The sequence below is a fragment of the Oncorhynchus masou genome, chromosome 5, assembly GCF_036934945.1.
Source record: "Oncorhynchus masou masou isolate Uvic2021 chromosome 5, UVic_Omas_1.1, whole genome shotgun sequence".
Taxonomy (NCBI): Eukaryota; Metazoa; Chordata; class Actinopteri; order Salmoniformes; family Salmonidae; genus Oncorhynchus; species Oncorhynchus masou.
In genome coordinates this window covers 9,399,416-9,427,204 of record NC_088216.1, presented here as the reverse complement: position 1 = coordinate 9,427,204, position 27,789 = coordinate 9,399,416, and the positions used below count along the sequence as shown (strand labels likewise).

Here is a 27,789-nt window from a genome sequence, read left to right as displayed (position 1 = left end):
AAGTTTCAGACAGATACCTCTAGGAATGAGTGAGGTACATGCCATTGGGTATGTAGTCACCCAGGTGTCCCTCACAAGTTTCCCAAATGTACCCAAGTGGCCGAATTGGTACATGGGTACATTGCTGAAAATAACTATATACAAAATACAAAAAAAATATTCAAACATCACCCGGGAAAAATATATTTTGGAAAATTGAAGAAAAAAATGAACATTTCCAAAAAAAAATAATAATAACATGGGTAACTATTTACACGTTCAATAATGTGAAGACCCTCTACACAATATTGTGCTTCTGATGCCACAGCGCATAGCAGTCTCTTTCTGCTGTGAAGCAGAGGGTCACTGAACAGGTGGTGCAGCCGACAGAGGATTTCTTTTTGCAAAGAGCACAACGAAGCCTCCTTACTAAATTCCTTTTGCACTCATTCTCGCCTGCAATCAGGAATTTAAGCATGTGCACACCACTGGTTGAAGGAGCAGAAGGGACAGAGGTAGAGGGGACTGAAGGTGCTACAGTGGTCTTGCTGTAGCTAGCAAGCTCCTGGATGAGCTGCTCTCTGAAGGCTAGCTGTGAGATGGGGGGCTGTCCACAGCTCTTGGCCATTTCCTTCTGGAGGATGAAGGCATTCACCACAGCAATGTCAATGAAATGATAAAACAATGTCTTGTACCATTTCATGGCTTTGTGGAGAACATTATAGTATCCTATCAGCGCATATGATAGGCCCATACCTCCCCCCATGCTCTTGTTGTAGTCGTTTACTGCAGTTGGAATGGGGACATTTTTGGTGGTCCATGCCCCTGTAGCGCCCTTCACACGCTTGACGACGTGATCACCACTGAAGGACTTGTGGATAGTGGAGCACATCGCCACCTCTCTGGTGTCCATCCACTTCACAAACAGCAGGCCATCTTCACGGATCCATCTCAAGGTACCCCGCTCAGCCTGCTTAGGCATGTCGTTCACCCTGGTTTTCGGAAAGCCCACGCTGTTGGTCCGAATGGTGCCACAGGCCCACACATCCATCTTCCTCAGGTCTGTGAACAGGGTAGGGCTTGTGTAAAAGTTATTCACAAACAGTTTGTAGCCCTTCCCTAGCAGCTGAAAATCTAATAACTGCATAACGGAGTCATAGCTGAATCCCTTACCAGTCGCACAACTGTTCTTACCCTCATAGACAAAAAAGTTGCACGTGTATGCACACGCAGAATCGGCCAAAACAAACAGTTTGTAACCCCATTTAGTCGGTTTGTTAGGCATGTAGTGTTTTAGGCCATTTCTGGCCTTTGAGGCAACCATCCTCTCATCTATGGAAAGGTTCTGGGCAGGCTGAAAATAAGTATTGCAGGCCTCAATGATGTCGAGGTAGAGAGGTTTAATTTTGCAGAGCTTATCAAACCTTGCCGTGCCTCGTTTCGTCTCGTTGTCCTTATCAACTTCTGGGTCACTGATATGAAGCGCCCGTGAGATTGTCAGAAACCTTTTGCACGACATGACCGTGGTGGGGAAAGGCAGTTGATAGAGGGGTGCAGATTTCCAGTAGTCCTTCAGGGTTTTTAGCTTCACAAGACCCATGTAAATGACCATAGAAAAGTAACAAAAAAGATCTGACCTGGAAATGGGCTTCCATGTCTCTTTCTTGCCTTCCTGCTTCTTAGCTCCGTACTTATTAGTGTTCAACACCAGGGAATCAACAACTGCCGAGGTGAAAAACAACTGAAAAAGTTGCATGGGGCTGTACTTGGAGTTCATGTCCAGCTGAGGACCTGGTGGCCTCTTTGGTCTGAAAATTGGAGGTGGTGGGGCCACATCCTCCTCCAGCACAGAGTGCCAACGACCCTCCTCCGCACTGCCAGCAGGTTCCACACTTCCCTTCCTCCGCTTCTTTGTCACCGGCTTCACACCTCTTGATGGCCGGGCGGGGGTAGGTGTGGGGCCGGAGACAGCAGGGGTCCGGCTGGATGGACCAGCTTCAGTGGGGGATTTGCACCTTGGCAGTATGGGCTCCCAATCAGAATCGCTGGGACTGTGAAATAAAGACAAAACAGACACAGATTATATATAGAGTAAGTAAACTTCCACTAAGGTGAGGTGTTGTATTTTATCTAAACATGGAATGGACATGTAATATATACAGACACAGACATACACAATGCAGAGCAATGTTTACTTTATACATATGTGTACTTTATATGTCCTAGTCATATTTTTATATATGGCAAATTGTATGTATGTATGTATGTATGTATGTATGTATGTATGTATGTATGTATGTATGTATGTATGTATGTATGTATGTATGTATGTATGTATGTATGTATGTATGTATGTATGTATGTATGTATGTATGTATGTATGTATATATATATATATATATATATATATATATCTAAAACAACTCAAATGAATAATATTTGATATTATTCATTTCAAACAACGTTACTCACCAATCCAACACAGAATCTTCTCCATTTAGAGTCAAAAGAATAGTCACTGTCTAGTCTGACTGATCTTGTAGTAATTCAATCTCACTATCTCTATCAATCTCGGTCTATGATATCGTGTAGATCTGTATACTTTGTCTTTGCCTTCGATTATAAAGATTTACTTGACATAATTATTCTCTGAAAATGCTCTCAAAACAGAAATGCTGCACGTAACCAGCGTGGCTGCCTCGTAGAGTTTTCAATGGCGAATGGTTGTGTCTATACGTTTGAGTTTCCCACAAACGATAGTCTTCCTGGATAGAACCATCACATGTTGTCGTTTACCTGAGCTCATTGGCTATCTACCCAGCTAGATTTCAAGACGATCAGTGGTCATTGGTCTGAAATACAGTCATTGTTTGAAGTGTTCAAATCAGTTCCTTTCGGTCAATAGGTCCCGGAAAAGAACCATGATGTGTGGTTGTTTTACTAACAAACAGAGGATTGCAATGAAACCAAACATGCCTCGATAAACGTCCGTTTAGATTGAGTAATTACATCGAACGTTACGTCCAAAGTTGAAGGACACGGAATTTACGACAACCAGTTTACAAAATGTTTCCTGTGAGGCTATAAAAATGGATTATAACGAACAAAACGACACTATTGTTTTGTCGTGACCTTAAGTTTTGCCAAAAGAAGAAGATCTTCAAAAGGTAATTGATGAATTTTATTGCTATTTCTGATCGATAATCGCATTTGAATTCTGACATGGTGGCTAGACAAACCAGAGGTTTAGCTTTCATTTGGTTTATTGCACTTCTGATTTAATTGAAGTTAAATATTTATAATAATGACATTTCGGGCAATTTTTGTTGAAACGTTTCCCTAGAGGAACGCCTGTACTAGACAGGTTTTTAAACAGTCTGCTACTCAGGTCCATAAACTAGGGTATGCATATAATTAGTAGATTTGGGTAGAAAACTAAAGTTTCCAAAACTTAAAATAATGTCTGCGAGTATAACAGAATGGATATAATAGCAGGTGAAAACGAGGAAAATCCAACCAGGAAGTACTATTATTTTGAAAGGCTGTTTTTCCATTGAAAGCCTATCCACCAAACAAAGATTTAAGACACAGTTCACGAGCTCTATGGCTTCCTCTACATGTGACCAGTGTTTTGCCATTGTTTCAGGCTTTTACTCTGAAAAATGAGGGCGATACAGCACTTTCAATGAGAGGATAGTGGAAATTTCCAGACATGAGCCAAGCGCGTCTTTCTTGTTTCTCCTTTTCTATTGACGAAGCTTTTCTCCTGTTGAAATATTATTTAATTATTTATGAGAAAAACAACCTGAGGATTGAAGATGTCCCTTGGGGGTATCCGTACCTATGTAGGACATGCGAGGGTTTGGTTAATAAACAGGCTGGAGCTAGAACCTCGTTGTCGCGCGTCCTTATTTTAGATTATACTACAGTTTGACATGTTTCTACAAACTTTTATTGTACTTTTTAAAAACTTTGTCTGGACTTTGTGCCCGCACCTTGTGCATTCGGATTACTGGACTAAACGTGCGAACAAAAAGGGGGGTTTTGGCCATAAAGAGGGACATTATCGAACAAAACAAACATTTATTGTTTAACATGGAGACCTGGGAGTGCCACCAGATGATCAGAGGTAAGTGATTCATTTTAATCGATATTTCTGACACCTCTCCTTGGTTGGAAAATGGCTGTATGGTTCTGTGGCTAGGGGCTGACCTAACAATTGTTTGGTGTGCTTTCGCCGTAAAGCCTATTTGAAACAGGACAATATGGCTGGATTTACAACAAGTTTATCTTTAAAATGGTGTATAATACTTGTATGTTTGAGGAATTTTAATTATGGGATTTCTGTTGTTTTTAATCTGGCGCCCTGCAATTTCACTGGCTGTTGTCGAGGTGGGACGCACTTGTACCAGAGAGGTTAACAAGAAATCTGTGGAGTGGTTGAAAAACGAGTTTTAAGGACTCCAAACTAAGTGTATGTAAACTTTGACTGTGTGTGTATATATATAAATAAATATGCAACCATTTAAACAACTGCATTAGCATGAGAAGTTAAAACTTGTTTTACTTACTGATCAAAAAGTGGATCCTTTCCTTCCAAAAACATTTCTTCTGCGCTGGAATCAAAACTCTGGTCACCCACAGAGTCCTCATCCATTTCTTCTGTGTCACTCTCCTGGTCAATTTCTGCAATAATATCATCAAAGTGATTATACTTGGACTGAGATTTAGCTTTTCCACTCTTAGTAACCATGTTTAACTTTTTCAGACTTGAGAAGTCTGTAGAAGAGAACGAACTGCTGTGAAACGTAAACTACCGTGCATCTGGTTTCCTTTCACCAGAGAATGAACTCTGTTGTGCACAGCTTTAGCATGATGGCTGTTTGTCCTACAAACGGCGTTTACATAACTGCTGGAAATCCCAGCTCATTGGCTATCTAGCAAGGTTTCAAAACGATAGGTGGTCATTGGTCCAAGAACCTTCATGGGCTCATTCAGGTCTTGTATAGCCAATACGTAATGTAGAATTATGAAACATGTTTGGTTGTCTTCTAGAGTGTCTGAGGATTGCACAGAAACCGAACTTGACCGTGTTAAGCTATGTTTGATTGCTAACAAAATTTGATTTCATAACATTGTTTTGTTGCAAGTTGAAAGAGTCGGAATTCATGCAGAATGCTATTTACAACACGGATCGTGTTAGGATAGACATGTCCTTTTGTCAATTAAAATAACATTATATTTATCATAAATACAGTATAGACATTGCTAATGTTGTAGCGGAAAATGGCTGATTATCTACATAGAAGCCCATTATTATCTACATAGAGGCTCATTATTATCTACAGAGACCCATTATTATCTACAGAGAGGCCCATTATTATCTACAGAGGCCCATTATTATCTACACAGAGGCCCATTATTATCTACACAGAGGCCCATTATTATCTACACAGAGGCCCATTATTATCTACACAGAGGCCCATTATTATCTACACAGAGGCATCTACACAGAGGCCCATTATTATCTGCAGAGGCCCATTATTATCTGCAGAGGCCCATTATTATCTGCAGAGGCCCATTATTATCTGCAGAGGCCCATTATTATCTACAGAGGCCCATTATCAGCAACCATCAGTCCTGTGTTCAAATGGCACGTTGTGTTAGCTAATCCAAGTTTATCATTTTAAAAAGCGAATCGAACATTAGAAAACGCTTTTGCAATTATGTTAGCACAGCTGAAAACTGTTGTTCTGATTAAAGAAGCAATGAAACTGGCCTCCTGTAGACTAGTTGAGTATCTGGAGCATCAGCATTTGTGGCTTTGATTGTTGTTATTTTAATGGACCAAAAAAATGATTTTCTTTCAAAAACAAGGACATTTCTAAGTGACCCCAAACTTTTCAACGGTAGTGTATATATAGAAATACATGTTTAAAATTTGCACCAATTGATTGATGAGAAGTACAGGTGTCTAAGTCAAACAAGATTTTTATTAGTCGGGGACAGCCCCACTGGTAAAAGATACTAGTCCATCTTCATGTCAACTAACAGAACTCTGCTGGTTGTCCTGGTAACAGATACCAGTGGGAAGATCTATTATATTTGTTCAAACTAAACTACAGCACTTACTTTCAGTCAAATCTGATCCTTTCTTCTCTTGTCGTCCTCTCACAGTTCCACTCAGCTCCGTTGTTTTCCTGCAGTCCACCAGCAGCACAGACAACCTCTTCCTACCCAGCAGTAAGGTGTTACCGGAAGAGGTACGAAACGGGGACTCCGGGAGGGAGGAGGGGCTAGCGTTGTCCTGGTAACCGTAAAGAGGGGACACAGACACATATCATTATGGATGCTGATGTCACTGTTGAAAAAGTGCTTTACAGAAGCCCAGACCCAGATAGAGCAAGCTGTATGCTAGACCAGACCAAGCTGTACCATCTGGTGTTCTGATCTGGAGAGACTCTTCTCTTCCTCGTCAGCATCAGGATGTTGTTGAGGCTCCCCAGAGGATCCACAATAGTCATGTCTCTCTCCTGTGTGAATGAGAACATCAAAAATATGGTAAACTCATCAACTTCTATTGCAATCACAGTCTTACAGGAGGAATGAATACATATCTAAAAGGGGACTAAATTAGCCAATTTAAATATATTTTGTAAATATTGTTTGTGATCAGTGGTGTAAAGTACTTAAGTAAAAAATACTTTAAAGTATTATTTAAGTAGCTTTCCGGGGAATCTCTACTTTACTATTTTCGACTAATTGTACTTTTACTTCACTACATACATAAAGAAAATGTACTTTTCACTCCATACATTTCCCTGACACCCAAAAGTACTCATTACATTTCGAAGGCTTAGCAGGACAGGAAAATGGTCCAATTCACTCACTAATCAAGAGAACATCCCTGGTAATCATTACTGCCTCTGATCTGGCGGACTCACTAAACACACGTTTCAATTGTAGATTGTCAGAGAGTTGGAGTGTGTCCCTGGCTATCCGTCAATAAATCTGGTTTGCTAAATATAAGGTATTTGAAATTATTTATATACTTTTGATACTTCAGTATATTTTAACTTTTACTCAAGTAGTATTTTACTGGGTGACTCACATTTAGTTGCGTACTTTTCCCACCACTGTGATGCAAATGTGAAAGGGCCGTTCCACAAATGGGTGCATTTTGCGTCCACTTGATATTTTATGTAGAAATGCACTGTATATTATATTTTAAAATCCGGCTATACTAGAATAAGTGCACTTCAATATAGACCACATAGAGAATTCAATAAATCAATTTTTGAAGTTCCAAAAATATGTACCAATGGCAGATTGCCCCTTAATAAACAATTCCTACAGTACAGAACAACATATTCAAGTGTAGAACTTCAGTATAATGCCCCTTTAAAAACAACTGCATAGTTTGTGCCCGTTTTTAAGACATTACTCACTGGTGGTAATCGGATCTTCAGTCTCATTTTTCACTCCCAAAACGTCTTCCTCTTTCATTGAGATATCCTCCTCTTTTACTCCAAAAGAGTCTTCCTCCTTTTTGATTCTGAAAGCTTCTACCTCTTTTTCCACTTTGACAACCTCGTTCCCATATTCCTCTTTCACTGTAATATCATCCTCTTGTTTCAATGTGATCGCCTCCTTATTCATTCTTCAATCTTCTTTGCCTCCTTTCACCAGTTTCTTTCTCCGTCTAGATTAGTGAGTTTATGCTCCGGGAGATTAGCCTAGTGCAGTATCAATGTAACACATTTGCTAATTTAACAAGCAAATTACGTTTAAATGAAGCAGTAGATATGTAAACAGAATTATGTTGAAAACCCTAAGAGTAATATACACAATATTGGTCTAAAGAGCTCAAATGTTTCGGTTTTAGGTTTGCTAGCAAAGCACAGCGTGGTTAAATCAGAAGCCTTTCGTCGCGGTTGAAGAAGCCTCCTGTCCCGTCCACTGGATTATACGTCACGCAAGAAGCATCACCTGAAAAATTCATATCGCCATCTGCTGACTGGAGTGGCTAACGCAGACTGGAAAATATGAATTACAATGTTCAGTCTGGCAAGCAATGTCATAAGAAGTAATTTAAAAATAACCAGATGTTATGTTATTACTTCTTACAGCCAATACTTCCCTCCAGGATTTGCCTGCCTATTAGGCAGGATTAGGTATGTATATAGACTCTCTTTTTTTTCTACTGTGTTATTGACTTGTTAATTGTTTACTCCATGTGTACATTTACATTTAAGTCATTTGGCAGACGCTCTTATCCAGAGCGACTTACAAATTGGTGAATTCACCTTATGACATCCAGTGGAACAGCCACTTTAACTCTGTGTTGTCTGTTCACACTGCTATGCTTTATCTTGGCCAGTTCGCAGTTGTAAATGAGAACTTGTTCTCAACGAGCCTACCTGGGTAAATAAAGGTAAAATATATATTTTTTTAAAGGTGACAGATAGAATAGGGTGGCATACTCTGAGCTAAATTGACCAAGGCTCATTGCGAACAACACATAACACTTCCTATGGTGGCATATGGGCTATTTAGGCAAGTGTTGGTGTCTCCCATCTCCACAGAGGAACTCTATATCTCTGTCAGAGTGGCCATCAGGTTCTTGGTAACCTCCCAGACCAAGGCCCTTCTCCCCCGATTGCGCAGTTTGGCCAGGCGGCCAGCTCAAGGAAGAGCCTTGGTGGTTCCAAACGTTTCCTTTTAAGAACGATGGTAGCCACTGTGTTCTTTGGGAACTTCAATGCGGCATATTTTTTGTTGTTGACTCCCTTCCCCAGATCTGTGCCGGCGCTCTACGGACAATTCCTTCTACTTCATGGCTTGGTTTTTGCGCTGACTTGCACTGTAAACTGTGGGACCTTATATAGACAGGTGTGTCTCTTCCCAAATCATGTCCAATCAACTGAATTTACCACAGGTGGACTCCAATGAAGTTCTAGAAACATCTCAAGGATGATCAATGGAAACAAGATGCACCTGAGCTCAATTTCGATTCTCATAGCAAAGGGTCTGAATACTTATGTAAATAAGTTATTTCTGTTTAAAAATACATATACATTTGTAATACTTTCTAAAGGCACTGTATGTATAAACATATATTTTCCTTTGTTTTCCACTCACCCAATCACCCCTTCCCTGATTGGAGGAAACTCATGCACCACAACTTTCAGGCTTCTATGTCCAGCTTATTCATACTATGTACATTTTACAGACAATGTGTGATACAATAGTTATATTTAGTTTGTTTTTAATCCTATGCTTCAGTTACCCTAAACCTCTCCCATCTATCTCTGAAGACCATCCAGTCCTATCCTTCAGTTACCCTAAACCTCTCCCATCTATCTCTGAAGACCGTCCAGTCCTATCCTTCAGTTACCCTAAACCTCTCCCATCTATCTCTGAAGACCATCCAGTCCTATCCTTCAGTTACCCTAAACCTCTCCCATCTATCTCTGAAGACCATCCAGTCCTACCCTTCAGTTACCCTAAACCTCTCCCATCTATCTCTGAAGACCATCCAGTCCTATCCTTCAGTTACCCTAAACTTCTCCCATCTATCTCTAGGAACCTCCTCCTTTTCCCTCAGAAGAGACTCAATTAGTCTTGTGTTGTGTTGTGCAATTGAAGTCCAGAAACAAAGGGAGAAGGTGATAAGAGGAGAGCACATAGATGCAAGAAGGAATACAACGTGTCTGTAATGAAAGTGAACTGTGTTTATGAATGATCAGGGGTGTATTCATTCAGCCGATTCTGTTGACAAATGTTTCTTAAACGGAACACAACAGGGATAAACATACGTGAATTTGTCCAATAGAACCTCTATTTCAGCTCGATGCAGGCGAGAGTGTGCAAGGCGATATTGTCACTGTCAGTGACCTCAACATTTTCTCTCGACCTGTGTGAACCTACATTCTAAACTTTCATTCATAGGCTAGGTTGCCACCTCATGATGGGTATAGGGAAAATTCTAGTATCATGTTGTAGCCTAAACCTACCACTGTTACATTGAACAAGGTGAATGGAATATGAATGACAGTCATCCAATATGCTGTAATAGAAATAAGGCTATGCTCATGAAAAAAAAACAAATGGTCCTGCCTCATCTTAAACGGCAGTGACCGCCACTGTTTGGATGGTGGACCATTCTTGGTACACATGGGAAACTGTTGAGCTGAAAAACCCAGCAGCGTTGCTGTTTTTGACACAAACCAGGGCGCCTGGCACCTACTACCATACCCCGTTCAAAGTAACTTAAATATTTTGTGTTCCCCATTTACCCTCTGAATAGCACACATGCACAGTCCATGTCTCATGTCTCACTGATTAAAATTCCTTATTTAACCTTTCTCCCCCCTTCATCTACACTGACTGAAGTGGATTTAACTAGTGACATCAATAAGGGATCATAGCTTCAGCCTGGATTCACCTCGTCAGTCTATGGTCATGGAAGGAGCAGGTGTTCTTAATGTTTTGTCTACCCAGTGTAAAGCACTACAGATAATCAAGTGCTATTTGCATGTGATGCATTTGGTCTGTTGTTTACAGGACGATTTGTATCTTATAGAGCGTGGCTTTAATGGAATAGTATGGTCACATCTAATAAAAACTAATGTGAAAATGAACAGAGAAAATGTATATTAACACACTACCTATTCATAGATGTATTTATTCATCATCTACATATTCATATTAAGCTTCTACGTCTGTGTACAGGAACGTAATATTTGTAAGAAGCAAGAGAAAATATATCAGTTTATTGTTAAATTTCGTTCTTTCTAATACAACGTGTCGTCACTATTGTTTCCAAACTGCGTTACCCACTCCAGCCAGCAGATGGCGATGTGCGACTTTCAGGTGATGCTTCGTGCGTGACGTATAATGGACTGGACGGGACGCTTCTTCAGGAACAACAACACGGCTTCTCTTTCAACCACCTCGGTCGCTTGCTAGCCAACCTAAAACCTACAGATTGGTGCTTTACACCGTGTTTGTGTACATTAGCTAATCTCAGTGTTTTAAACGCATTTCTGTTGACTTATCATCTGATGACCTTTAACCTAAGGTTCTTGTTAAATTTGAAAACGTGTTAAAGATTGATACTGAGGTTAGCACTAGGCTAGTCGCTAATGCTAACTCACTAGCTAACATCCCTGACCATGAGCTCACTAAACTACTCCTCCCTTGCTAAAGAAGAGGTCTGCTGGACGGAAAAAGAAGCTCTGGGACTGAACATTGTCGTGGAAGAGGAGGCTGTTACAGTGAAAGAAGAGGAGGCTGTTATAGTGAAAGAAGAGGAGGCTGTTATAGTCAAAGAAGAGGAGGCTGTTATAGTCAAAGAAGAGGAGGCTGTTACAGTGAAAGAAGAGGAGGCTGTTATAGTGAAAGAAGAGGAGGCTGTTATAGTGAAAGAAGAGGAGGCTGTTACAGTGAAAGAAGAGGAGGCTGTTATAGTGAAAGAAGAGGATGCTGTTACAGTGAAAGAAGAGAGAGAACCTTTTAGAGAGGAAGGGGATGCTGTCTCAATAAAGGTGAAGGAGGAAGACGTTTTGGGAGTGAAAGAGGAGGCTACAGAATATCAGATTAACACCAGTGAGTACTGTCTTAAACAGGGGCATAAACTATGCCGTTTTTTAACTAATGTGGGGTTTTTAAGGGGCATTCTACTGAAGTTCTACACTTGAATCAGTTTCGTACTCTATAAATTGTTAAATGTAAAATCTGCATTTGGTACATATTTCTTGTGGACTTTTAAATTAGATTTATTGAATTCTCCATGTGGTCTACATTAAAGTGCACCTCGTTTAATATAACAGTCTTTTAAAATTCTATATTGGTGCATATTTTCTACTTAAAAGATCAATGGGTCAAAAGCCACCAATTTGTGGAACGAGCCTTTTACATTTGCATCACAAACAATATTTTCGGAAATCAAGATGAAAGTGGCCATTTTAGGCCCTTTTTAGACATATTCATGCCTCTTGTAAGACTCTATGATTGCAATAGAAGATCATAAGTTTACAATCGGTTTCATGTTCTCATTCACACAGGAGAGAGACATGACTATCCTGGATCCTCTGGGGAGCCTCAACAACATCCTGATGCTGACGAGGAAGAGAAGAGTCTCTCCAGATCAGAACACCAGATGGTACAGCTTGGTCTGGTCTAGCATACAGCTTGCTCTATCTGGGTCTGGGCTGGGTTTCTGTAAAACACTTTATGACAACAGTGACATCAGCATCCATAATGATATGTGTCTGTGTCCCCTCTTTATGGTTACCAGGACAACGCAAGCCCTTCCTCCCTCCCGGAGTCCCCGTGTCGTACCTCTCCCGGTGGCACCTTACTGCTGGGTATGAAGAGGTTGTCTGTGCTGCTGGTGGACTGCAGGAAAACAACGGGGCTGAGTGGAACTGTGAGAGGAGGAGAAGAGATGAAAGGATCAGATTTGACTCATCAAAGTAAGTGCTGTAGTTTGAACAAATACAATAGACCTGCCCACTGGTATCTGTTACCAGGACAACCAGCAGAGTTCTATTAGTTGACAGGAAGATAGACTGGTGGATATGGATGTTATGAATATCATAACACTGAAAAAGGATTCTACCAATGAAAAGAGAGAAACCAATAGACCATATAAAACCTTGAAAGTTAGATTTAGAGAGACAGTTTCAAGATGCCTGTCCCAGTCGACCCCCCCCCATCTTTACAAGACTTGTCCTCACAACATTATGGATGTTACATTGCCTGCCCCAGTCGACCCCCCCCCCCCCCCCATCTTTACAAGACTTGTCCTAACAACATTATGGATGTTACATTGCCTGTCCCAGTCGACCCCCCCCCATCTTTACAAGACTTGTCCTAACAACATTATGGATGTTACATTGCCTGTCCCAGTCGACCCCCCCCCATCTTTACAAGACTTGTCCTCACAACATTATGGATGTTACATTGCCTGCCCCAGTCGACCCCCCCCCCATCTTTACAAGACTTGTCCTAACAACATTATGGATGTTACATTGCCTGTCCCAGTCGACCCCCCCATCTTTACAAGACTTCTGAAGCGGCAGACTAAACTCCAGACACTTCAATGTGTTCTGCATTGCTTCATTAACGTCTGATCTACAGAACGTGTTAAACATGCAAATGTACAGTTGTCGTCGGACGTTTACATACACCTTAGCCAAATACATTTATACTCAGTTTTTCACAAGTCCTGACATTTAATCATAGTAAAATTTCCCTGTTTTAGGTTAGTTCACCATTTTATTTTAAGAATGTGAAATGTCAGAATAATAGTAGAGAGATTAATTTCAGCTTTTATTTCTTTCATCACATTCCCAGTGGGTCAGAAGTTTACATACACTCAATTCGAATTTGATAGCATTGCCTTTAAATGATTTAACTTGGGTCAAATGTTTCATCTCTAGGAGACAGAACGCGTCTCCTTCCTGAGCGGTATGAAGGCTGCATGGTGCCATGGTGTTTATACTTGCGTACTATTGTTTGTACAGATAAACGTGGTACCTTCAGGCATTTGGAAATCGCTCCCAAGGATGAACCAGACGTGTAGAGGTCTACATTTTTTTCTGATGTCTTAGCTGATTTCTTTTGATTTTCCCATGATGTCAAGCAAAGAGGCACTGAGTTTGAAGGTAGGCCTTTGAAATACATCCACAGGTACACCTCCAGTTGGCTCAATTGATGTCAATTAGCCTATCAGAAGCTTCTAAAGCCATGACATAATAATTTTTGGGAATTTTCCAAGCTGTTTAAAGGCACAGTCAACTTAGTGTATGTAAACTCCTGACCCACTGGAGTTGTGATACAGTGAATTATAAGTGAAATAAGACATTTGTGGAGTGGTTGAAAAACTAGTTTTAATGACTTTAACTTTATTGACATCGGTGTGTTGCTTACAGTTTAGCTTCCTCCTCTGTCCCCATACTGTCCTCAAACTAGTGATCCTCTGCTTCTCATCACATGTGACCTCTCTCCTTGACAATGAACCGATGGAGCTATAGAAAAGGTACCAGTTGGACAGCTCCATCTGTCACGTTTTAAGCTGTGGAGTGAGTTTACGGCACGTTCTCACCTCCGTTACACATGTTCAGGTTGACTTTCCCACTGAATCGACCATATATGAACTCTGCCCACTCAATTACTGTTGTTGTTTACACAACCTGGAAAAAGACTTTTGGACCTAGACATGGCGCTCTGGTACTGCTTGCCGTGCAGTAAAAGAGAAAAACAGTCTTTGACTAGGATGGCTAAAGTCTTTGACATTTTTTAGGGCCTTCCTCTGACACCACCTTGTATAGAGGTCCTGGATGGCAGATTGCTTGGCCCCAGTGATGTACTGGGCCGTTCGTACTACCCTCTGTAGTTCCTTGCGGTTGGAGGTCAAGAAGTTGCCATACCAGACAGTGATGCAACCAGTCAGGCAGGATGCTCTCGATGGTGCAGTTGTTGAACCTTTTCAGTCTCCTGAGGAATAGGCTTTGTGGTGCCCTCTTCACGACTTTCTTAGAGTGTCTGGACCATATTAGTTTGTTGGTGATGTGGACCTCAAGGAACTTGAAGCTCTCAACCTGCTCCACTGCAGCCCATTGATGAGAGTGGGGGTGTGTTCAGTCCTCCTTTTCCTGTAGTCCACAATCATCTCCATTGTCTTGATCACGGCGAAGGAGAGGTTGTTGTCCTGGCACTACACGACCAAGTCTCTGACCTCCTCCCTATAAGCTGTCTCATCATTGTCAGTGATCAGGCCTATCACTGTTGTCATCGGCAAACTTAATGATGGTGTTGGAATTGTACCTGGCCGTACAGTCATGAGTGAACAGGGAGTACAGGAGGGAACTGAGTACACACCCCTGAGTGGCCCCCGTGTTGAGGATCAGCGTGGCTAATGAGTTGTTACCTACCCTTACCACTTGAGGGCAGCCCGTCAGGAAGTCCAGGATCCAGTTGCCGAGGGAGGTGTTTAGTCCCAGGGTCCTTAGCTTATTGATGAGCTTTGAGGACACAATGGTGGACACAATGGTGTTGAATGCTGAGCGAGCGGCCGCATCTACACTTCGGTCCGCAGGTAGTATAACTTTTTATAACTTTTCATTACATTTCGTTATAGTACAACGGTTTGATTTGTCTAATCTTAGCAATTTCTTCTTAGCCAGCTACATAGCCGTCTTTGTATCAACGACAATTGCATAATTATCATATTTCGTCGTCCTAACGTATCTGCCCAGCAGCTAGCTAAGCAGCTAGCTAACATCCACTGTCCACTAGCACTGTAGAAACTATTACACTCAACTGAACGACTCGATTAGTGTAGTGTCAGCTAGCTACATAGTTGTCTTCGTATCCAAGATAATTGTGCAGTTTAGAGTGTGTAGACTTAGAGTGATTATCTTAATTTACCGAGGTTAGCTAGCCAGCTATTTGTCGTCCTTAACGTAGGAAATGCTGCTAGCTAGCTAGCCAACAGCTAGCCAACCTCTACCGAATTGAACTCCAACTACCCGGTCAACATTCCGCGTCGTTCCACAGGTAGTATCACATTTTCATTTCACTTCATTACAGTACAACGGTTTGATTTGTTTGATCGTAGCTAGCCAGCTACATAGCCGTCTTTGTATCTAAGACAATTGTGTAGCCTAGAGCGATTTTCTAGGTTAGCTGGCCAGCTATTGTCGTTCTTCTAACGTAGCTAGCCAGCTAGCCCCCGAATAGCAGCACTGTAGTAACTATTACAGTACAACGGTTTGTTTTGTTTGATCGTAGCTAGCTAGCTACATAGCCGTCTTTGTATCTAAGACAATTGTGTAGCCTAGAGCGATTTTCTAGGTTAGCCAGCCAGCTATTGTCGTTCTTTAAAGTAACGGAACGCAATCAACCTTGCTAGCTAGCCAGCTAGCCCCGAATAGCAGCACTGTAGAAACTATTACACTCGACGGAACGACTTGATTAGTGTAGTGTCAACATCGCAGCCACTACCAGCTAGCCTACTCCAGCAGTACTGTTTCATTTCAATCATTTTAGTCAATAAGATTCTTGCTACGTAAGCTTAACTTTCTGAACATTCGAGACGTGTAGTCCACTTGTCATTCCAATCTCCTTTGCATTAGCGTAGCCTCTTCTGTACCCTGTTAACTATGTGTCTATCTATCCCTGTTCTCTCCTCTCTGCACAGACCATACAAACGCTCCACACCGCGTGGCCGCGGCCACCCTAATCTGGTGGTCCCAGCGCGCACGACCCACGTGGAGTTCCTGGTCTCCGGTAGCCTCTGGAACTGCCGATCTGCGGCCAACAAGGCAGAGTTCATCTCAGCCTATGCCTCCCTCCAGTCCCTCGACTTCCTGGCACTGACGGAAACATGGATCACCACAGATAACACTGCTACTCCTACTGCTCTCTCTTCGTCCGCCCACGTGTTCTCGCACACCCCGAGAGCTTCTGGTCAGCGGGGTGGTGGCACCGGGATCCTCATCTCTCCCAAGTGGTCATTCTCTCTCTCTCCCCTTACCCATCTATCTATCGCCTCCTTTGAATTCCATGCTGTCACAGTTACCAGCCCTTTCAAGCTTAACATTCTTATCATTTATCGCCCTCCAGGTTCCCTCGGAGAGTTCATCAATGAGCTTGATGCCTTGATAAGCTCCTTTCCTGAGGACGGCTCACCTCTCACAGTCCTGGGCGACTTTAACCTCCCCACGTCTACCTTTGACTCATTCCTCTCTGCCTCCTTCTTTCCACTCCTCTCCTCTTTTGACCTCACCCTCTCACCTTCCCCCTACTCACAAGGCAGGCAATACGCTCGACCTCATCTTTACTAGATGCTGTTCTTCCACTAACCTCACTGCAACTCCCTCCAAGTCTCCGACCACTACCTTGTATCCTTTTCCCTCTCGCTCTCATCCAACACTTCCCACACTGCCCCTACTCGGATGGTATCGCGCCGTCCCAACCTTCGCTCTCTCTCCCCCGCTACTCTTTCCTCTTCCATCCTTTCATCTCTTCCCTCTGCTCATACCTTCTCCAACCTTTCTCCTGACTCTGCCTCCTCAACCCTCCTCTCTTCCCTTTCTGCATCCTTTGACTCTCTATGTCCCCTATCCTCCAGGCCGGCTCGGTCCTCCCCTCCCGCTCCGTGGCTCGATGACTCATTGCGAGCTCACAGAACAGAGCTCCGGGCAGCCGAGCGGAAATGGAGGAAAACTCGCCTCCCTGCGGACCTGGCATCCTTTCACTCCCTCCTCTCTACATTTTCCTCCTCTGTCTCTGCTGCTAAAGCCACTTTCTACCACTCTAAATTCCAAGCATCTGCCTCTAACCCTAGGAAGCTCTTTGCCACCTTCTCCTCCCTCCTGAATCCTCCTCCCCCTCCCCCCTCCTCCCTCTCTGCAGATGACTTCGTCAACCATTTTGAAAAGAAGGTCGACGACATCCGATCCTCGTTTGCTAAGTCAAACGACACCGCTGGTTCTGCTCACACTGCCCTACCCTGTGCTCTGACCTCTTTCTCCCATCTCTCTCCAGATGAAATCTCGCTTCTTGTGACGGCCGGCCGCCCAACAACCTGCCCGCTCGACCCTATCCCCTCCTCTCTCCTCCAGACCATTTCCGGGGACCTTCTCCCTTACCTCACCTCGCTCATCAACTCATCCCTGACCGCTGGCTACGTCCCTTCCGTCTTCAAGAGAGCGAGAGTTGCACCCCTTCTGAAGAAACCTACACTCGATCCCTCCGATGTCAACAACTACAGACCAGTATCCCTTCTTTCTTTTCTCTCCAATACTCTTGAACGTGCCGTCCTTGGCCAGCTCTCCCGCTATCTCTCTCAGAATTACCTTCTTGATCCAAATCAGTCAGGTTTCAAGACTAGTCATTCAACTGAGACTGCTCTTCTCTGCATCACGGAGGCGCTCCGCACTGCTAAAGCTAACTCTCTCTCCTCTGCTCTCATCCTTCTAGACCTATCGGCTGCCTTCGATACTGTGAACCATCAGATCCTCCTCTCCACCCTCTCCGAGTTGGGCATCTCCGGCGCGGCCCACGCTTGGATTGCGTCCTACCTGACAGGTCGCTCCTACCAGGTGGCGTGGCGAGAATCTGTCTCCTCGCCACGCGCTCTCACCACTGGTGTCCCCCAGGGCTCTGTTCTAGGCCCTCTCCTATTCTCGCTATACACCAAGTCACTTGGCTCTGTCATAACCTCACATGGTCTCTCCTATCATTGCTATGCAGACGACACACAATTAATCTTCTCCTTTCCCCCTTCTGATGACCAGGTGGCGAATCGCATCTCTGCATGTCTGGCAGACATATCAGTGTGGATGACGGATCACCACCTCAAGCTGAACCTCGGCAAGACGGAGCTGCTCTTCCTCCCGGGGAAGGACTGCCCGTTCCATGATCTCGCCATCACGGTTGACAACTCCATTGTGTCCTCCTCCCAGAGCGCTAAGAACCTTGGCGTGATCCTGGACAACACCCTGTCGTTCTCAACCAACATCATGGCGGTGGCCCGTTCCTGTAGGTTCATGCTCTACAACATCCGCAGAGTACGACCCTGCCTCACACAGGAAGCGGCGCAGGTCCTAATCCAGGCACTTGTCATCTCCCGTCTGGATTACTGCAACTCGCTGTTGGCTGGGCTCCCTGCCTGTGCCATTAAACCCCTACAACTCATCCAGAACGCCGCAGCCCGTCTGGTGTTCAACCTTCCCAAGTTCTCTCACGTCACCCCGCTCCTCCGCTCTCTCCACTGGCTTCCAGTTGAAGCTCGCATCCGCTACAAGACCATGGTGCTTGCCTACGGAGCTGTGAGGGGAACGGCACCGCAGTACCTCCAGGCTCTGATCAGGCCCTACACCCAAGCAAGGGCACTGCGTTCATCCACCTCTGGCCTGCTCGCCTCCCTACCATTGAGGAAGTACAGTTCCCGCTCAGCCCAGTCAAAACTGTTCGCTGCTCTGGCCCCCAATGGTGGAACAAACTCCCTCACGACGCCAGGACAGCGGAGTCAATCACCACCTTCCGGAGACACCTGAAACCCCACCTCTTCAAGGAATACCTAGGATAGGATAAGTAATCCTTCTCACCACCCCCCCTTAATGATTTAGATGCACTATTGTAAAGTGGCTGTTCCACTGGATGTCAGAAGGTGAATTCACCAATTTGTAAGTCGCTCTGGATAAGAGCGTCTGCTAAATGACTTAAATGTAATGTAAATGTCTGTAGTCAATGAATAGCATTCTCACATTCGTGTTCCTTTTGTCCAATTGGGAAAGGGCAGTGTGGAGTGCAATAGAGATGGCACCATCTGTGGATCTGTTGGGGCGGTTTGAAAATTGGAGTGGGTCTAGGGTTACTGGGATAATGGTGTAATTTGAGCCATGACCAGCCTTTCAAAGCACTTCATGGCTACAGACGTGAGTGCTACGGGTCGGTAGTAATTTAGGTAGGTTACCTTAATTAGTGTTCATGGACACAGGAACTATGGTGGTCTGCTTGAAACATGTTGGTATTACAGACTCGGTCAGGACAAGGTTGAAAATGTCAGTGAAGACACTTGCTAGTTGGTCAGTGCTTGGAGTACACATCCAGGGAATCTGTCTGGACCTGCGGTCCAGGTGGCGCTACAAAGTATTAACTTAAGGAGGCTGAATAATAATTTTGCACGCCCAATTTTTCAGTTTTTGATTTGTTAAAAAAGTTTGAAATAACCAATAAATGTCGTTCCACTTCATGATTGTGTCCCACTTGTTGTTGATTCTTCACAAAAGAATACAGTTTTATATCTTTATTTTTGAAGCCTGAAATGTGGCAAAAGTTCGCAAAGTTCAAGGGGGCCGAATACTTTCGCAACGCACTGTATATAGCCTGACTCTGTTGCACAGAATGCAAGAGAAGTGACACAATTTCCCTAGTTAAAAGAAATTCATGTTTACAGGCAATATTAACTAAATATGCAGGTTTAAAAAAATATTACTAATTATTATATTATATAATATTACTTAGTGTATCATACTTAGGCAGCCTTTTCCCTTTTCTCAGTTGTGGGTTGTTGTCTTCGTTTAATATTGTTGCATATACCCTGACTGCTTACACTGAACGCAAGAGGAGTGACACAATTTCCATAGTTACTATTGCCTGCTAAAATGAATTTCTTTTAACTAAATATGCAGGTTTAAAATATATACTTCTGTGTATTGATTTTAAGAACGGCATTGATGTTTATGGTTAGGTACATTGGTGCAAAGATTGTGCTTTTTTTCAGCAATGCACTTTTTGTGAAATCATCACCCATTTGGCGATGTTGAAGTAGGCTGTGATTCTGTGATAAATGAACAGGCACTACATTGATTATATGCAACGCAGGACAAGCTAGTTAACCTAGTAATATCATTCACCATGTGTACGTTAACTAGTGATTATGTGAAGATTGATTGGTTTCTTTAAGATACGTTTAATGCTAGCTAGCAACTTACCGTGGCTCCGTGCAGCCACAAGGTCCTTTTGACGCTGCACTCTCGTAACAGGAAGTCAGCCTGCCATAACAGGAAGTCAGCCTGCCATAACAGGAAGTCAGCCTGCCGTAACAGGAAGTCAGCCAGCCAAGCAGTTTCCTCGTAGATTGCAATGTAATCGGCCATAATCGGTGTCCAAAAAGGCCGATTACTGATTGTTATGAACTTGAAATCGGCCCTAATTTATTAGTCATGCCGATTAATTGGTCTTTTAGTCGGTCGACCTTTAGTATGTAAAGGTGGTCTAGAGTTTTTTTTACGTCTGGTTGCACATTTTACGCGCTGGTAGAAATGAGGTAAAACGGATTAGAGTTTCCTGCATTAAAGTCTCCGGCCACTAGGAGCGCCGCCTCTGGATGAGTGTTTTCCTGTTTGCTTACAGCCATATTTTTTATTTAACCTTTATTTAACTAGGAAAGTCAGTTAACTTGTTATGGCTGCAATCCCGCTTCCGGGATCGATATTACAACTACTAGTGAAAATAGAGGGCGCCAAATTCAATCCACAGAAACCACATAAATCTCATAATTACAATTCCATAAAACATACATGTGTTTTATATCATTTTAAAGTTAATCTTGTTGTTAATCCCACCAAAGTGTCCGATTTCAAATCGGCTTTTCGGCGAAAGCACTACAAACGATTATGTTAGGTCTCCACCAAACCACAATAAGCACAGCCATTTTCCAGCGAAATATAGCAGTCACAAAAAGCAGAAATAGAGATAAAATTAATCACTAACCTTCAATTATCTTCATCAGATGACACTCCATAGGACTTCATGTTACACAATAGATGTATGTTTTGCTTGATAATGTTCATCGAACACAGAACAATGGATTGGTGGCAACTAGTAGACCAGCGACACCGAGCGCCACCCGAACCGGAAGGGGAGTCACCTTCGGTACTATTCGTGACAGTACCCCCCCCCCCCCCGACACGCAGCTCCCTCGGGGACGACCCAGGGGTCGAGGCGCCGGCCGATAGATAGAGGCGATGGAATTCTCTCAACATAGATGGATCCAGAATATCCCCCACCGGAACCCAGCACCTCTCCTCCGGTCCGTACCCCTCCCAGTCAACGAGGTACTGCAAGCCCCTCATCCAGGGTCTCGAGTCCAGAATAGCTCGTATCGTGTACGCCGGGGACCCCTCGATGTCTAGAGGGGGCGGAGGGACCTCCGGTACCTCACCTTCCTGCATGGGACCAGCTACCACCAGCCTGAGAAGAGACACATGAAACGAGGGGTTAATACGATAATACGAAGGAAGTAATAATCGATAACAAACCTCGTATATTCTTCTCAGGACTTTAAATGGCCTTACACACTGCGGACCCAGCTTCCGCAGTCTGCAGGGCGGTAGGGAGACCGGGCAATGGAATAAGACGGCAGGACTTAGAGAACCGATCCACAACGACCAGGATCGTAGTGTTACCCTGAGAGGGGGGAAGGTCAGTAAGAAAATCCACCGATAGATGGGTCCACGGCCGTTGTGGAACGGGGAGGGGTTGTAATTTCCCTCGTGGCAGGTGCCTAGGGGCCTTACTCTGGGCGCACACCGAACAGGAGGAGACATAGAATCGTACATCCCTCACCAAGGTGAGCCACCAGTACTTCCTCCTAAGACTTTGCACTGTCCTAGAAATACCTGGGTGACCCAACGAGGGTAGACTATGAGCCCATCGAATCAATTGATCACGAACAGCGAGCGGCACGTACCTACGACCCTCCGGACATTGTGGAGGCGCAGGTTCCTCCCTTAGCGCCCGCTCGATGTCCGCGTCCACCTCCCATACTACTGGTGCCACCAGCTTAGCCGCCGGAATGATGGGAGTAGGATCGATGGACCGGTCCTCACTGTCATAGAGTCGGGACAGCGCGTCGGCCTTAGTGTTGAGGGAACCTGGTCGATACGAGATAGTAAAACGAAATCTGGTGAAATACATGGCCTACCTTGCCTGACGAGATTTCAGTCTCCTAGCTGATCGGGTATACTCCAGGTTACGGTGGTCAGTCCAGATAAGGAAAGGGTGCTTAGCCCCCTCAAGCCAGTGCCTCCACACCTTCAGGGCCTTAACCATAGCCAACAACTCCCTGTCCCCCACATCATAATTCCGCTCCGCTGGCCCGAGCTTCTTCGAAAAAAGGCACAGGGGCGGAGCTTCGGTGGCACACCCGAGCGCTGTGAGAGCACCGCTCCAACCCCAGCTACGGATGCGTCCACCTCTACTATGAACGCCAATGAAGGGTCCGGATGCGCCAACACCGGCGCCTCAGTGAACAGCGCCTTCAACCTACGGAAAGCTCTGTCCGCCTCTGCTGACCACTGCAAACGCACCGGCCCCCCCTTCAGCAGTGATGTGATAGGAGCTGCTACTTGACCAAAACCCCGGATAAACCTCCGGTAGTAATTGGCAAACCCTAAGAACCGCTGCACCTCGTTTACCGTGGTTGGAGTCGGCCAATTACGCACGGCCTTGACCCGGTCACCCTCCATTACCACCCCCGAGCTGGAAATGCAATAACCCAGGAAGGAAACTGCTTGTTTGGAAAACTCACATTTCTCCGCCTTCACATACAGGTCATGCTCCAGCAGTCGTCCAAGAACCCTGCGCACCAAAGACACATGCGCTGTGCGTGTAGCGGAGTAGATCAAAATATAGTCAATGTACACTATCACACCCTGTCCGTGCAGGTCTCTGAGAATCTCATCCACAAAAGATTGAAAGATAGCTGGAGCATTATTTAACCCGTATGGCATGACGAGGTACTCATAATGGCCAGATGTAGTGCTAAATGCAGTTTTCCACTCATCTCCCCCCCCGAATACGCACCAGATTATACACACTCCTGAGGTCTAGTTTCGTGAAGAACTGCGCTCCGTGAAAAGACTCCACTGCCGTAGCAATGAGAGGTAGTGGGTAACTAAAACCCACCGTGATGGAATTTAGACCTCGATAATCAATACACGGACGCAAACCACCATCCTTTTTCTTCACAAAAAAGAAACTCGAGTAAACGGGTGACATGGAGGGCCGAATATATCCCTGTCCCAGAGCCTCAGTGACATATGTTTCCATAGCCAACGTCTCCTCTTGGGATAAAGGATACACATGACTCCTGGGAACTGCAGCGTTTACCTGGAGGTTTATCACGCAATCCCCCTGGCGATGGGGTGGTAATTGGGTCGCTTTCCTTTTACTGAAAGCAATAGCCAAATCGGCATACTCAGCGGGAATGCGCACGGTGGAAACCTGGTCTGGACTCTCCACCGTTGTCGCACCAATGGAAACCCCTACACACCTGCCTGAACACTCATCAGACCACCCCTGGAGAGTTCCCTGTTTCCACGAAATCGTCGGATTGTGAATAGCCAGCCAGGGAATCCCCAGCACCACCGGAAACGCAGGTTAATCGATTAGGAACAGACTAATTCGCTCCTTATGATTCCCCTGAGTAATCATCTCCAAAGGAATTGTGGCTTCCCTGACCAGCCCTGACCCTAATGGTCGACTATCTAAAGAGTGCACGGGAAAAGGGGGGTCTACTTTTACTAACGGAATAATTTTGCACGCCCAATTTTTCAGTTTTTGATTTGTTAAAAAAGTTTGAAATATCCAATAAATGTCGTTCCACTTCATGATTGTGTCCCACTTGTTGTTGATTCTTCACAAAAAAATACAGTTTTATATCATTATGTTTGAAGCCTGAAATGTGGCATATATATATATATTAATATATTAATATATTTATATATATATATATATATATATATATATTAATATATATATATAAATATTAATATATATATATATATATATAATATAGTACTGGCAAATTCTCTAAGACGACGTTGGAGGCAGCTTATGGTAGAGGAATTTACAGTACCAGTCAAAAGTGTATGCACACCAAATCATTCCAGGTGTTTTATTTGTACTCTTTTCTACATTGTAGAATAATAATGAAGGCATCAACTATGAAATAACACATATGGAATCATGTAGTAACCAAAAAAATGTTAAACAAATAAATATATTTTATATTTGAGATTCTTAAAATTAGCCACCCTTTGCCTCGATTGCCTCACTTTACATGTTGCGTTTATATTTTTGTTCAGTGTAGTTTCTATCAGTTTTAGAGACATATGATGATGTCATAGTGAATCCATGTGAATGAACAAGCCCTTTCAGTATTTATAATATGGCTGTATATAAACTTACTATATATAGTTACTATCAGTATTTAGGAACATCTACCCAAAATATTTCACCTTATTTTTTTTACTTTAGCCAAAATGTCATGACATCAGTGATAGTCAAGATATAAAAAATTAAATAGCGTGTTGAACACTTTCAACAATGGGTAGATGTTACTGATGCTTTCTGTCTTTGACGTAAAAACTAGTTTTGGACTTCCACACAATGTTTTATTGACTTATTTTCGCTTTAAGGAAGTGCGTAGGTCACATCCTGTATCGTACAGCTATGAGGGTTATATATTTACAACCACCTGCTCGAAAAGAAACCAGCGATGTCTGTGTCTTAGAACTGTCTAGTTTTTTGTGTTCTGACTTGTAAAACAGAATGAATAAAATAAGTCATGTAAATATTCTCAGTATTTACTAGGAAACTCTACAACATTTGTTTTAAAGTCACACCAAGATTGTTAAAACTGGCCTTAGGTTATTGAGGGATCTGATTAGGATTTACTCTCGTAGCAAGGCCGTTTTATCATGTGGAGATTTCATTCAGGTCTCTATTTTAAAAAACACACTGTCTTTGGCAGGAGAAAGACCAGGCTCAGAGGAACCAGAGCCAGGGACGTCCAAACCAGCAAGAAGACACCAGTGCTCCTACTGTGGAAAGGGTTGTAACCGGTTATGGGACCTGAAACAACACGAGATAATACACACAGGGGAGAAGCCTTACCACTGCTCCCAGTGTGGAAAGAGTTTTAACCAGAAAGGACACCTGATCCAACATGAGAGAATACACACAGGGAAGAAGCCTTACGACTGCTCCCAGTGTGGAAAGGGTTTTAACCAGAAAAGCTACCTGAAAAAACACGAGAGAATACACACAGAGGAGAGGCCTTACCACTGCTCCCAGTGTGGAAAGAGTTTTACCTACTTGTGTAATCTGAAAACACATGAGAGAATACACACAGGAGAAAAGCTGTACTGCTGCTCCCAGTGTGGAAGGAGTTTTACCCACTTACGTAACCTGAAAACACATGAGAGAATACACACAGGGGCGAAGCCTTACCATTGCTCCCAGTGTGGAAAGAATTTTGCCCACTTAAATAACCTGAAAACACATGAGCAAGTACACACAGGTGATAAGCCTTACTGCTGCTCCCAGTGTGGAAAGAGTTTTAACCAGAAAAGCTACCTGAAAAAACACGAGAGAGTACACACAGGACAAAAGCCTTACCACTGCTTCCAGTGTGGGAAGGGTTGTAACCAGTTAGGTGACCTGAAACGACATGAGAGAATACACACAGGAGAAAAGCTGTACCACTGCTCCCAGTGTGGAAAGGCTTGTAACCACTTAGGTGACCTGAAACGACATGAAAGAATACACACAGGAGAAAATCTGTACTATTGCTCCCAGTGTGGAAAGGGTTGTAACCACTTAGGTGACCTGAAACGACATGAGAGAATACACACAGGAGAAAAGCTGTACCACTGCTCCCAGTGTGGAAAGAGTTTTACCCACTTACGTAACCTGAAAACACATGAGAATATACATACAGGGGAGAAGCCTTACCACTGCTCTCAGTGTGGGAAATGTTTTATCCACTTATGTAACCTGAAAACACACGAGCAATTACACACAGGGGAGAAGCCTTACCACTGCTCCCAGTGTGGAAAGAGTTTTAATCAGAAAAGCTACCTTAAAAAACACGAGAGATCACACACAGTAGAGAAGCCTTATCACTGCTCTCAGTGTGGAAAGGGTTGTAACCAGTTAGGGGACCTGAAACGACATGAGAGAATACACACAGGAGAGAAATCTTACCACTGCTCCCAGTGTGGAAAGGGTTTTAACCAGTTAGGCGACCTGAAACGGCATGAGAGAATACACACAGGAGAGAAGGCTTATCGCTGCTCCCAGTGTGGAAGGGGTTTTAACCAGTTAGGGGACCTGAAACGGCATGAGAGAATACACACAACGGAAAAGCTGTACCACTGCTCCCAGTGTGGAAAGAGTTTTACCCAGTTATTGAACTTGAAAACACATGAGAGAATACACACACAGGGGAGAAGCCTTACCACTCCTCCCAGTGTGGAAATCGTTTTGATCAGTTAGGTAACATGAGGACACATGAGATAAAACACTCAGGAGATCAGGATGTAGGCTACTGAACAGTAGGAAAGAGGACAGATTTAGGCTGCTGAACAGTAGGACAAATATATGCCTCTGAACAGTGGGACATCGGAGAGGTGCAAGCCTGATACTGGTGGAGAGTAGGCTGCAGAGACTCGGGAAATTCGTGTTGGGTATTGACTGTCCAGTGTTTTCCCTGCTGCATGTATTTTTATGTAAATAAACTTTTCTCAGACTGATTTTGGGGATAATTAAGCACTGGTGCTATAATGTCTGGCTCCGCCTCCACTGGCCCATATGGATGTGTATCACAGTATCATAGGATATCATAGGGATGTGTATCACAGTATTATAGGATATCATAGGGATGTGTATTATAGGATATCATAGGGATGTGTATCATAGTATTATAGGATATCATAGGGATGTGTATCATAGTATTATAGGATATCATAGGGATGTATATCATAGTATTATAGGATATCATAGGGATGTGTATCACAGTATCATAGGATATAATAGGGATGTGTATTATAGGATATCATAGGGATGTGTATCATAGTATTATAGGATATCATAGGGATGTGTATCATAGGATATCATAGGGATGTGTATCATAGGATATCATAGGGATGTGTATCATAGTATTATAGGATATCATAGGGATGTGTATCACAGTATCATAGGATATCATAGGGATGTGTATCATAGGATATCATAGGGATGTGTATCATAGTATTATAGGATATCATAGGGATGTATATCATAGGATATCATAGGGATGTGTATCATAGGATATCATAGGGATGTGTATCACAGTATTATAGGATATCATAGGGATGTGTATCACAGTATCATAGGATATCATAGGGATGTGTATCATAGGATATCATAGGGATGTGTATTATAGGATATCATAGGGATGTG

At 43.5% G+C, this 27,789-nt stretch overlaps 2 protein-coding genes and 1 pseudogene across 2 annotated transcripts in view; 1 reads left to right on the top strand and 2 right to left on the bottom strand.

Moving 5' to 3' along the window:
* LOC135532479 (zinc finger protein 436-like) overlaps positions 1-27,789 on the bottom strand; it is a 781,678-nt gene that overhangs the window by 7,479 nt on the left and 746,410 nt on the right. The window lies entirely within an intron of this gene.
* On the bottom strand, positions 48-7,904 carry LOC135532341 (piggyBac transposable element-derived protein 4-like). Its single transcript, XM_064959911.1, has 5 exons — positions 7,428-7,904; positions 6,415-6,512; positions 6,112-6,286; positions 4,551-4,665; positions 48-2,030 (listed from the first exon to the last, which is right to left on the bottom strand). The coding sequence occupies exons 1-5, from the start codon at positions 7,636-7,638 to the stop codon at positions 278-280; spliced, it is 2,352 nt and encodes a 783-aa protein (XP_064815983.1). The 5' UTR covers positions 7,639-7,904; the 3' UTR covers positions 48-277.
* On the top strand, positions 10,928-27,379 carry LOC135532352 (zinc finger protein 345-like; annotated as a pseudogene).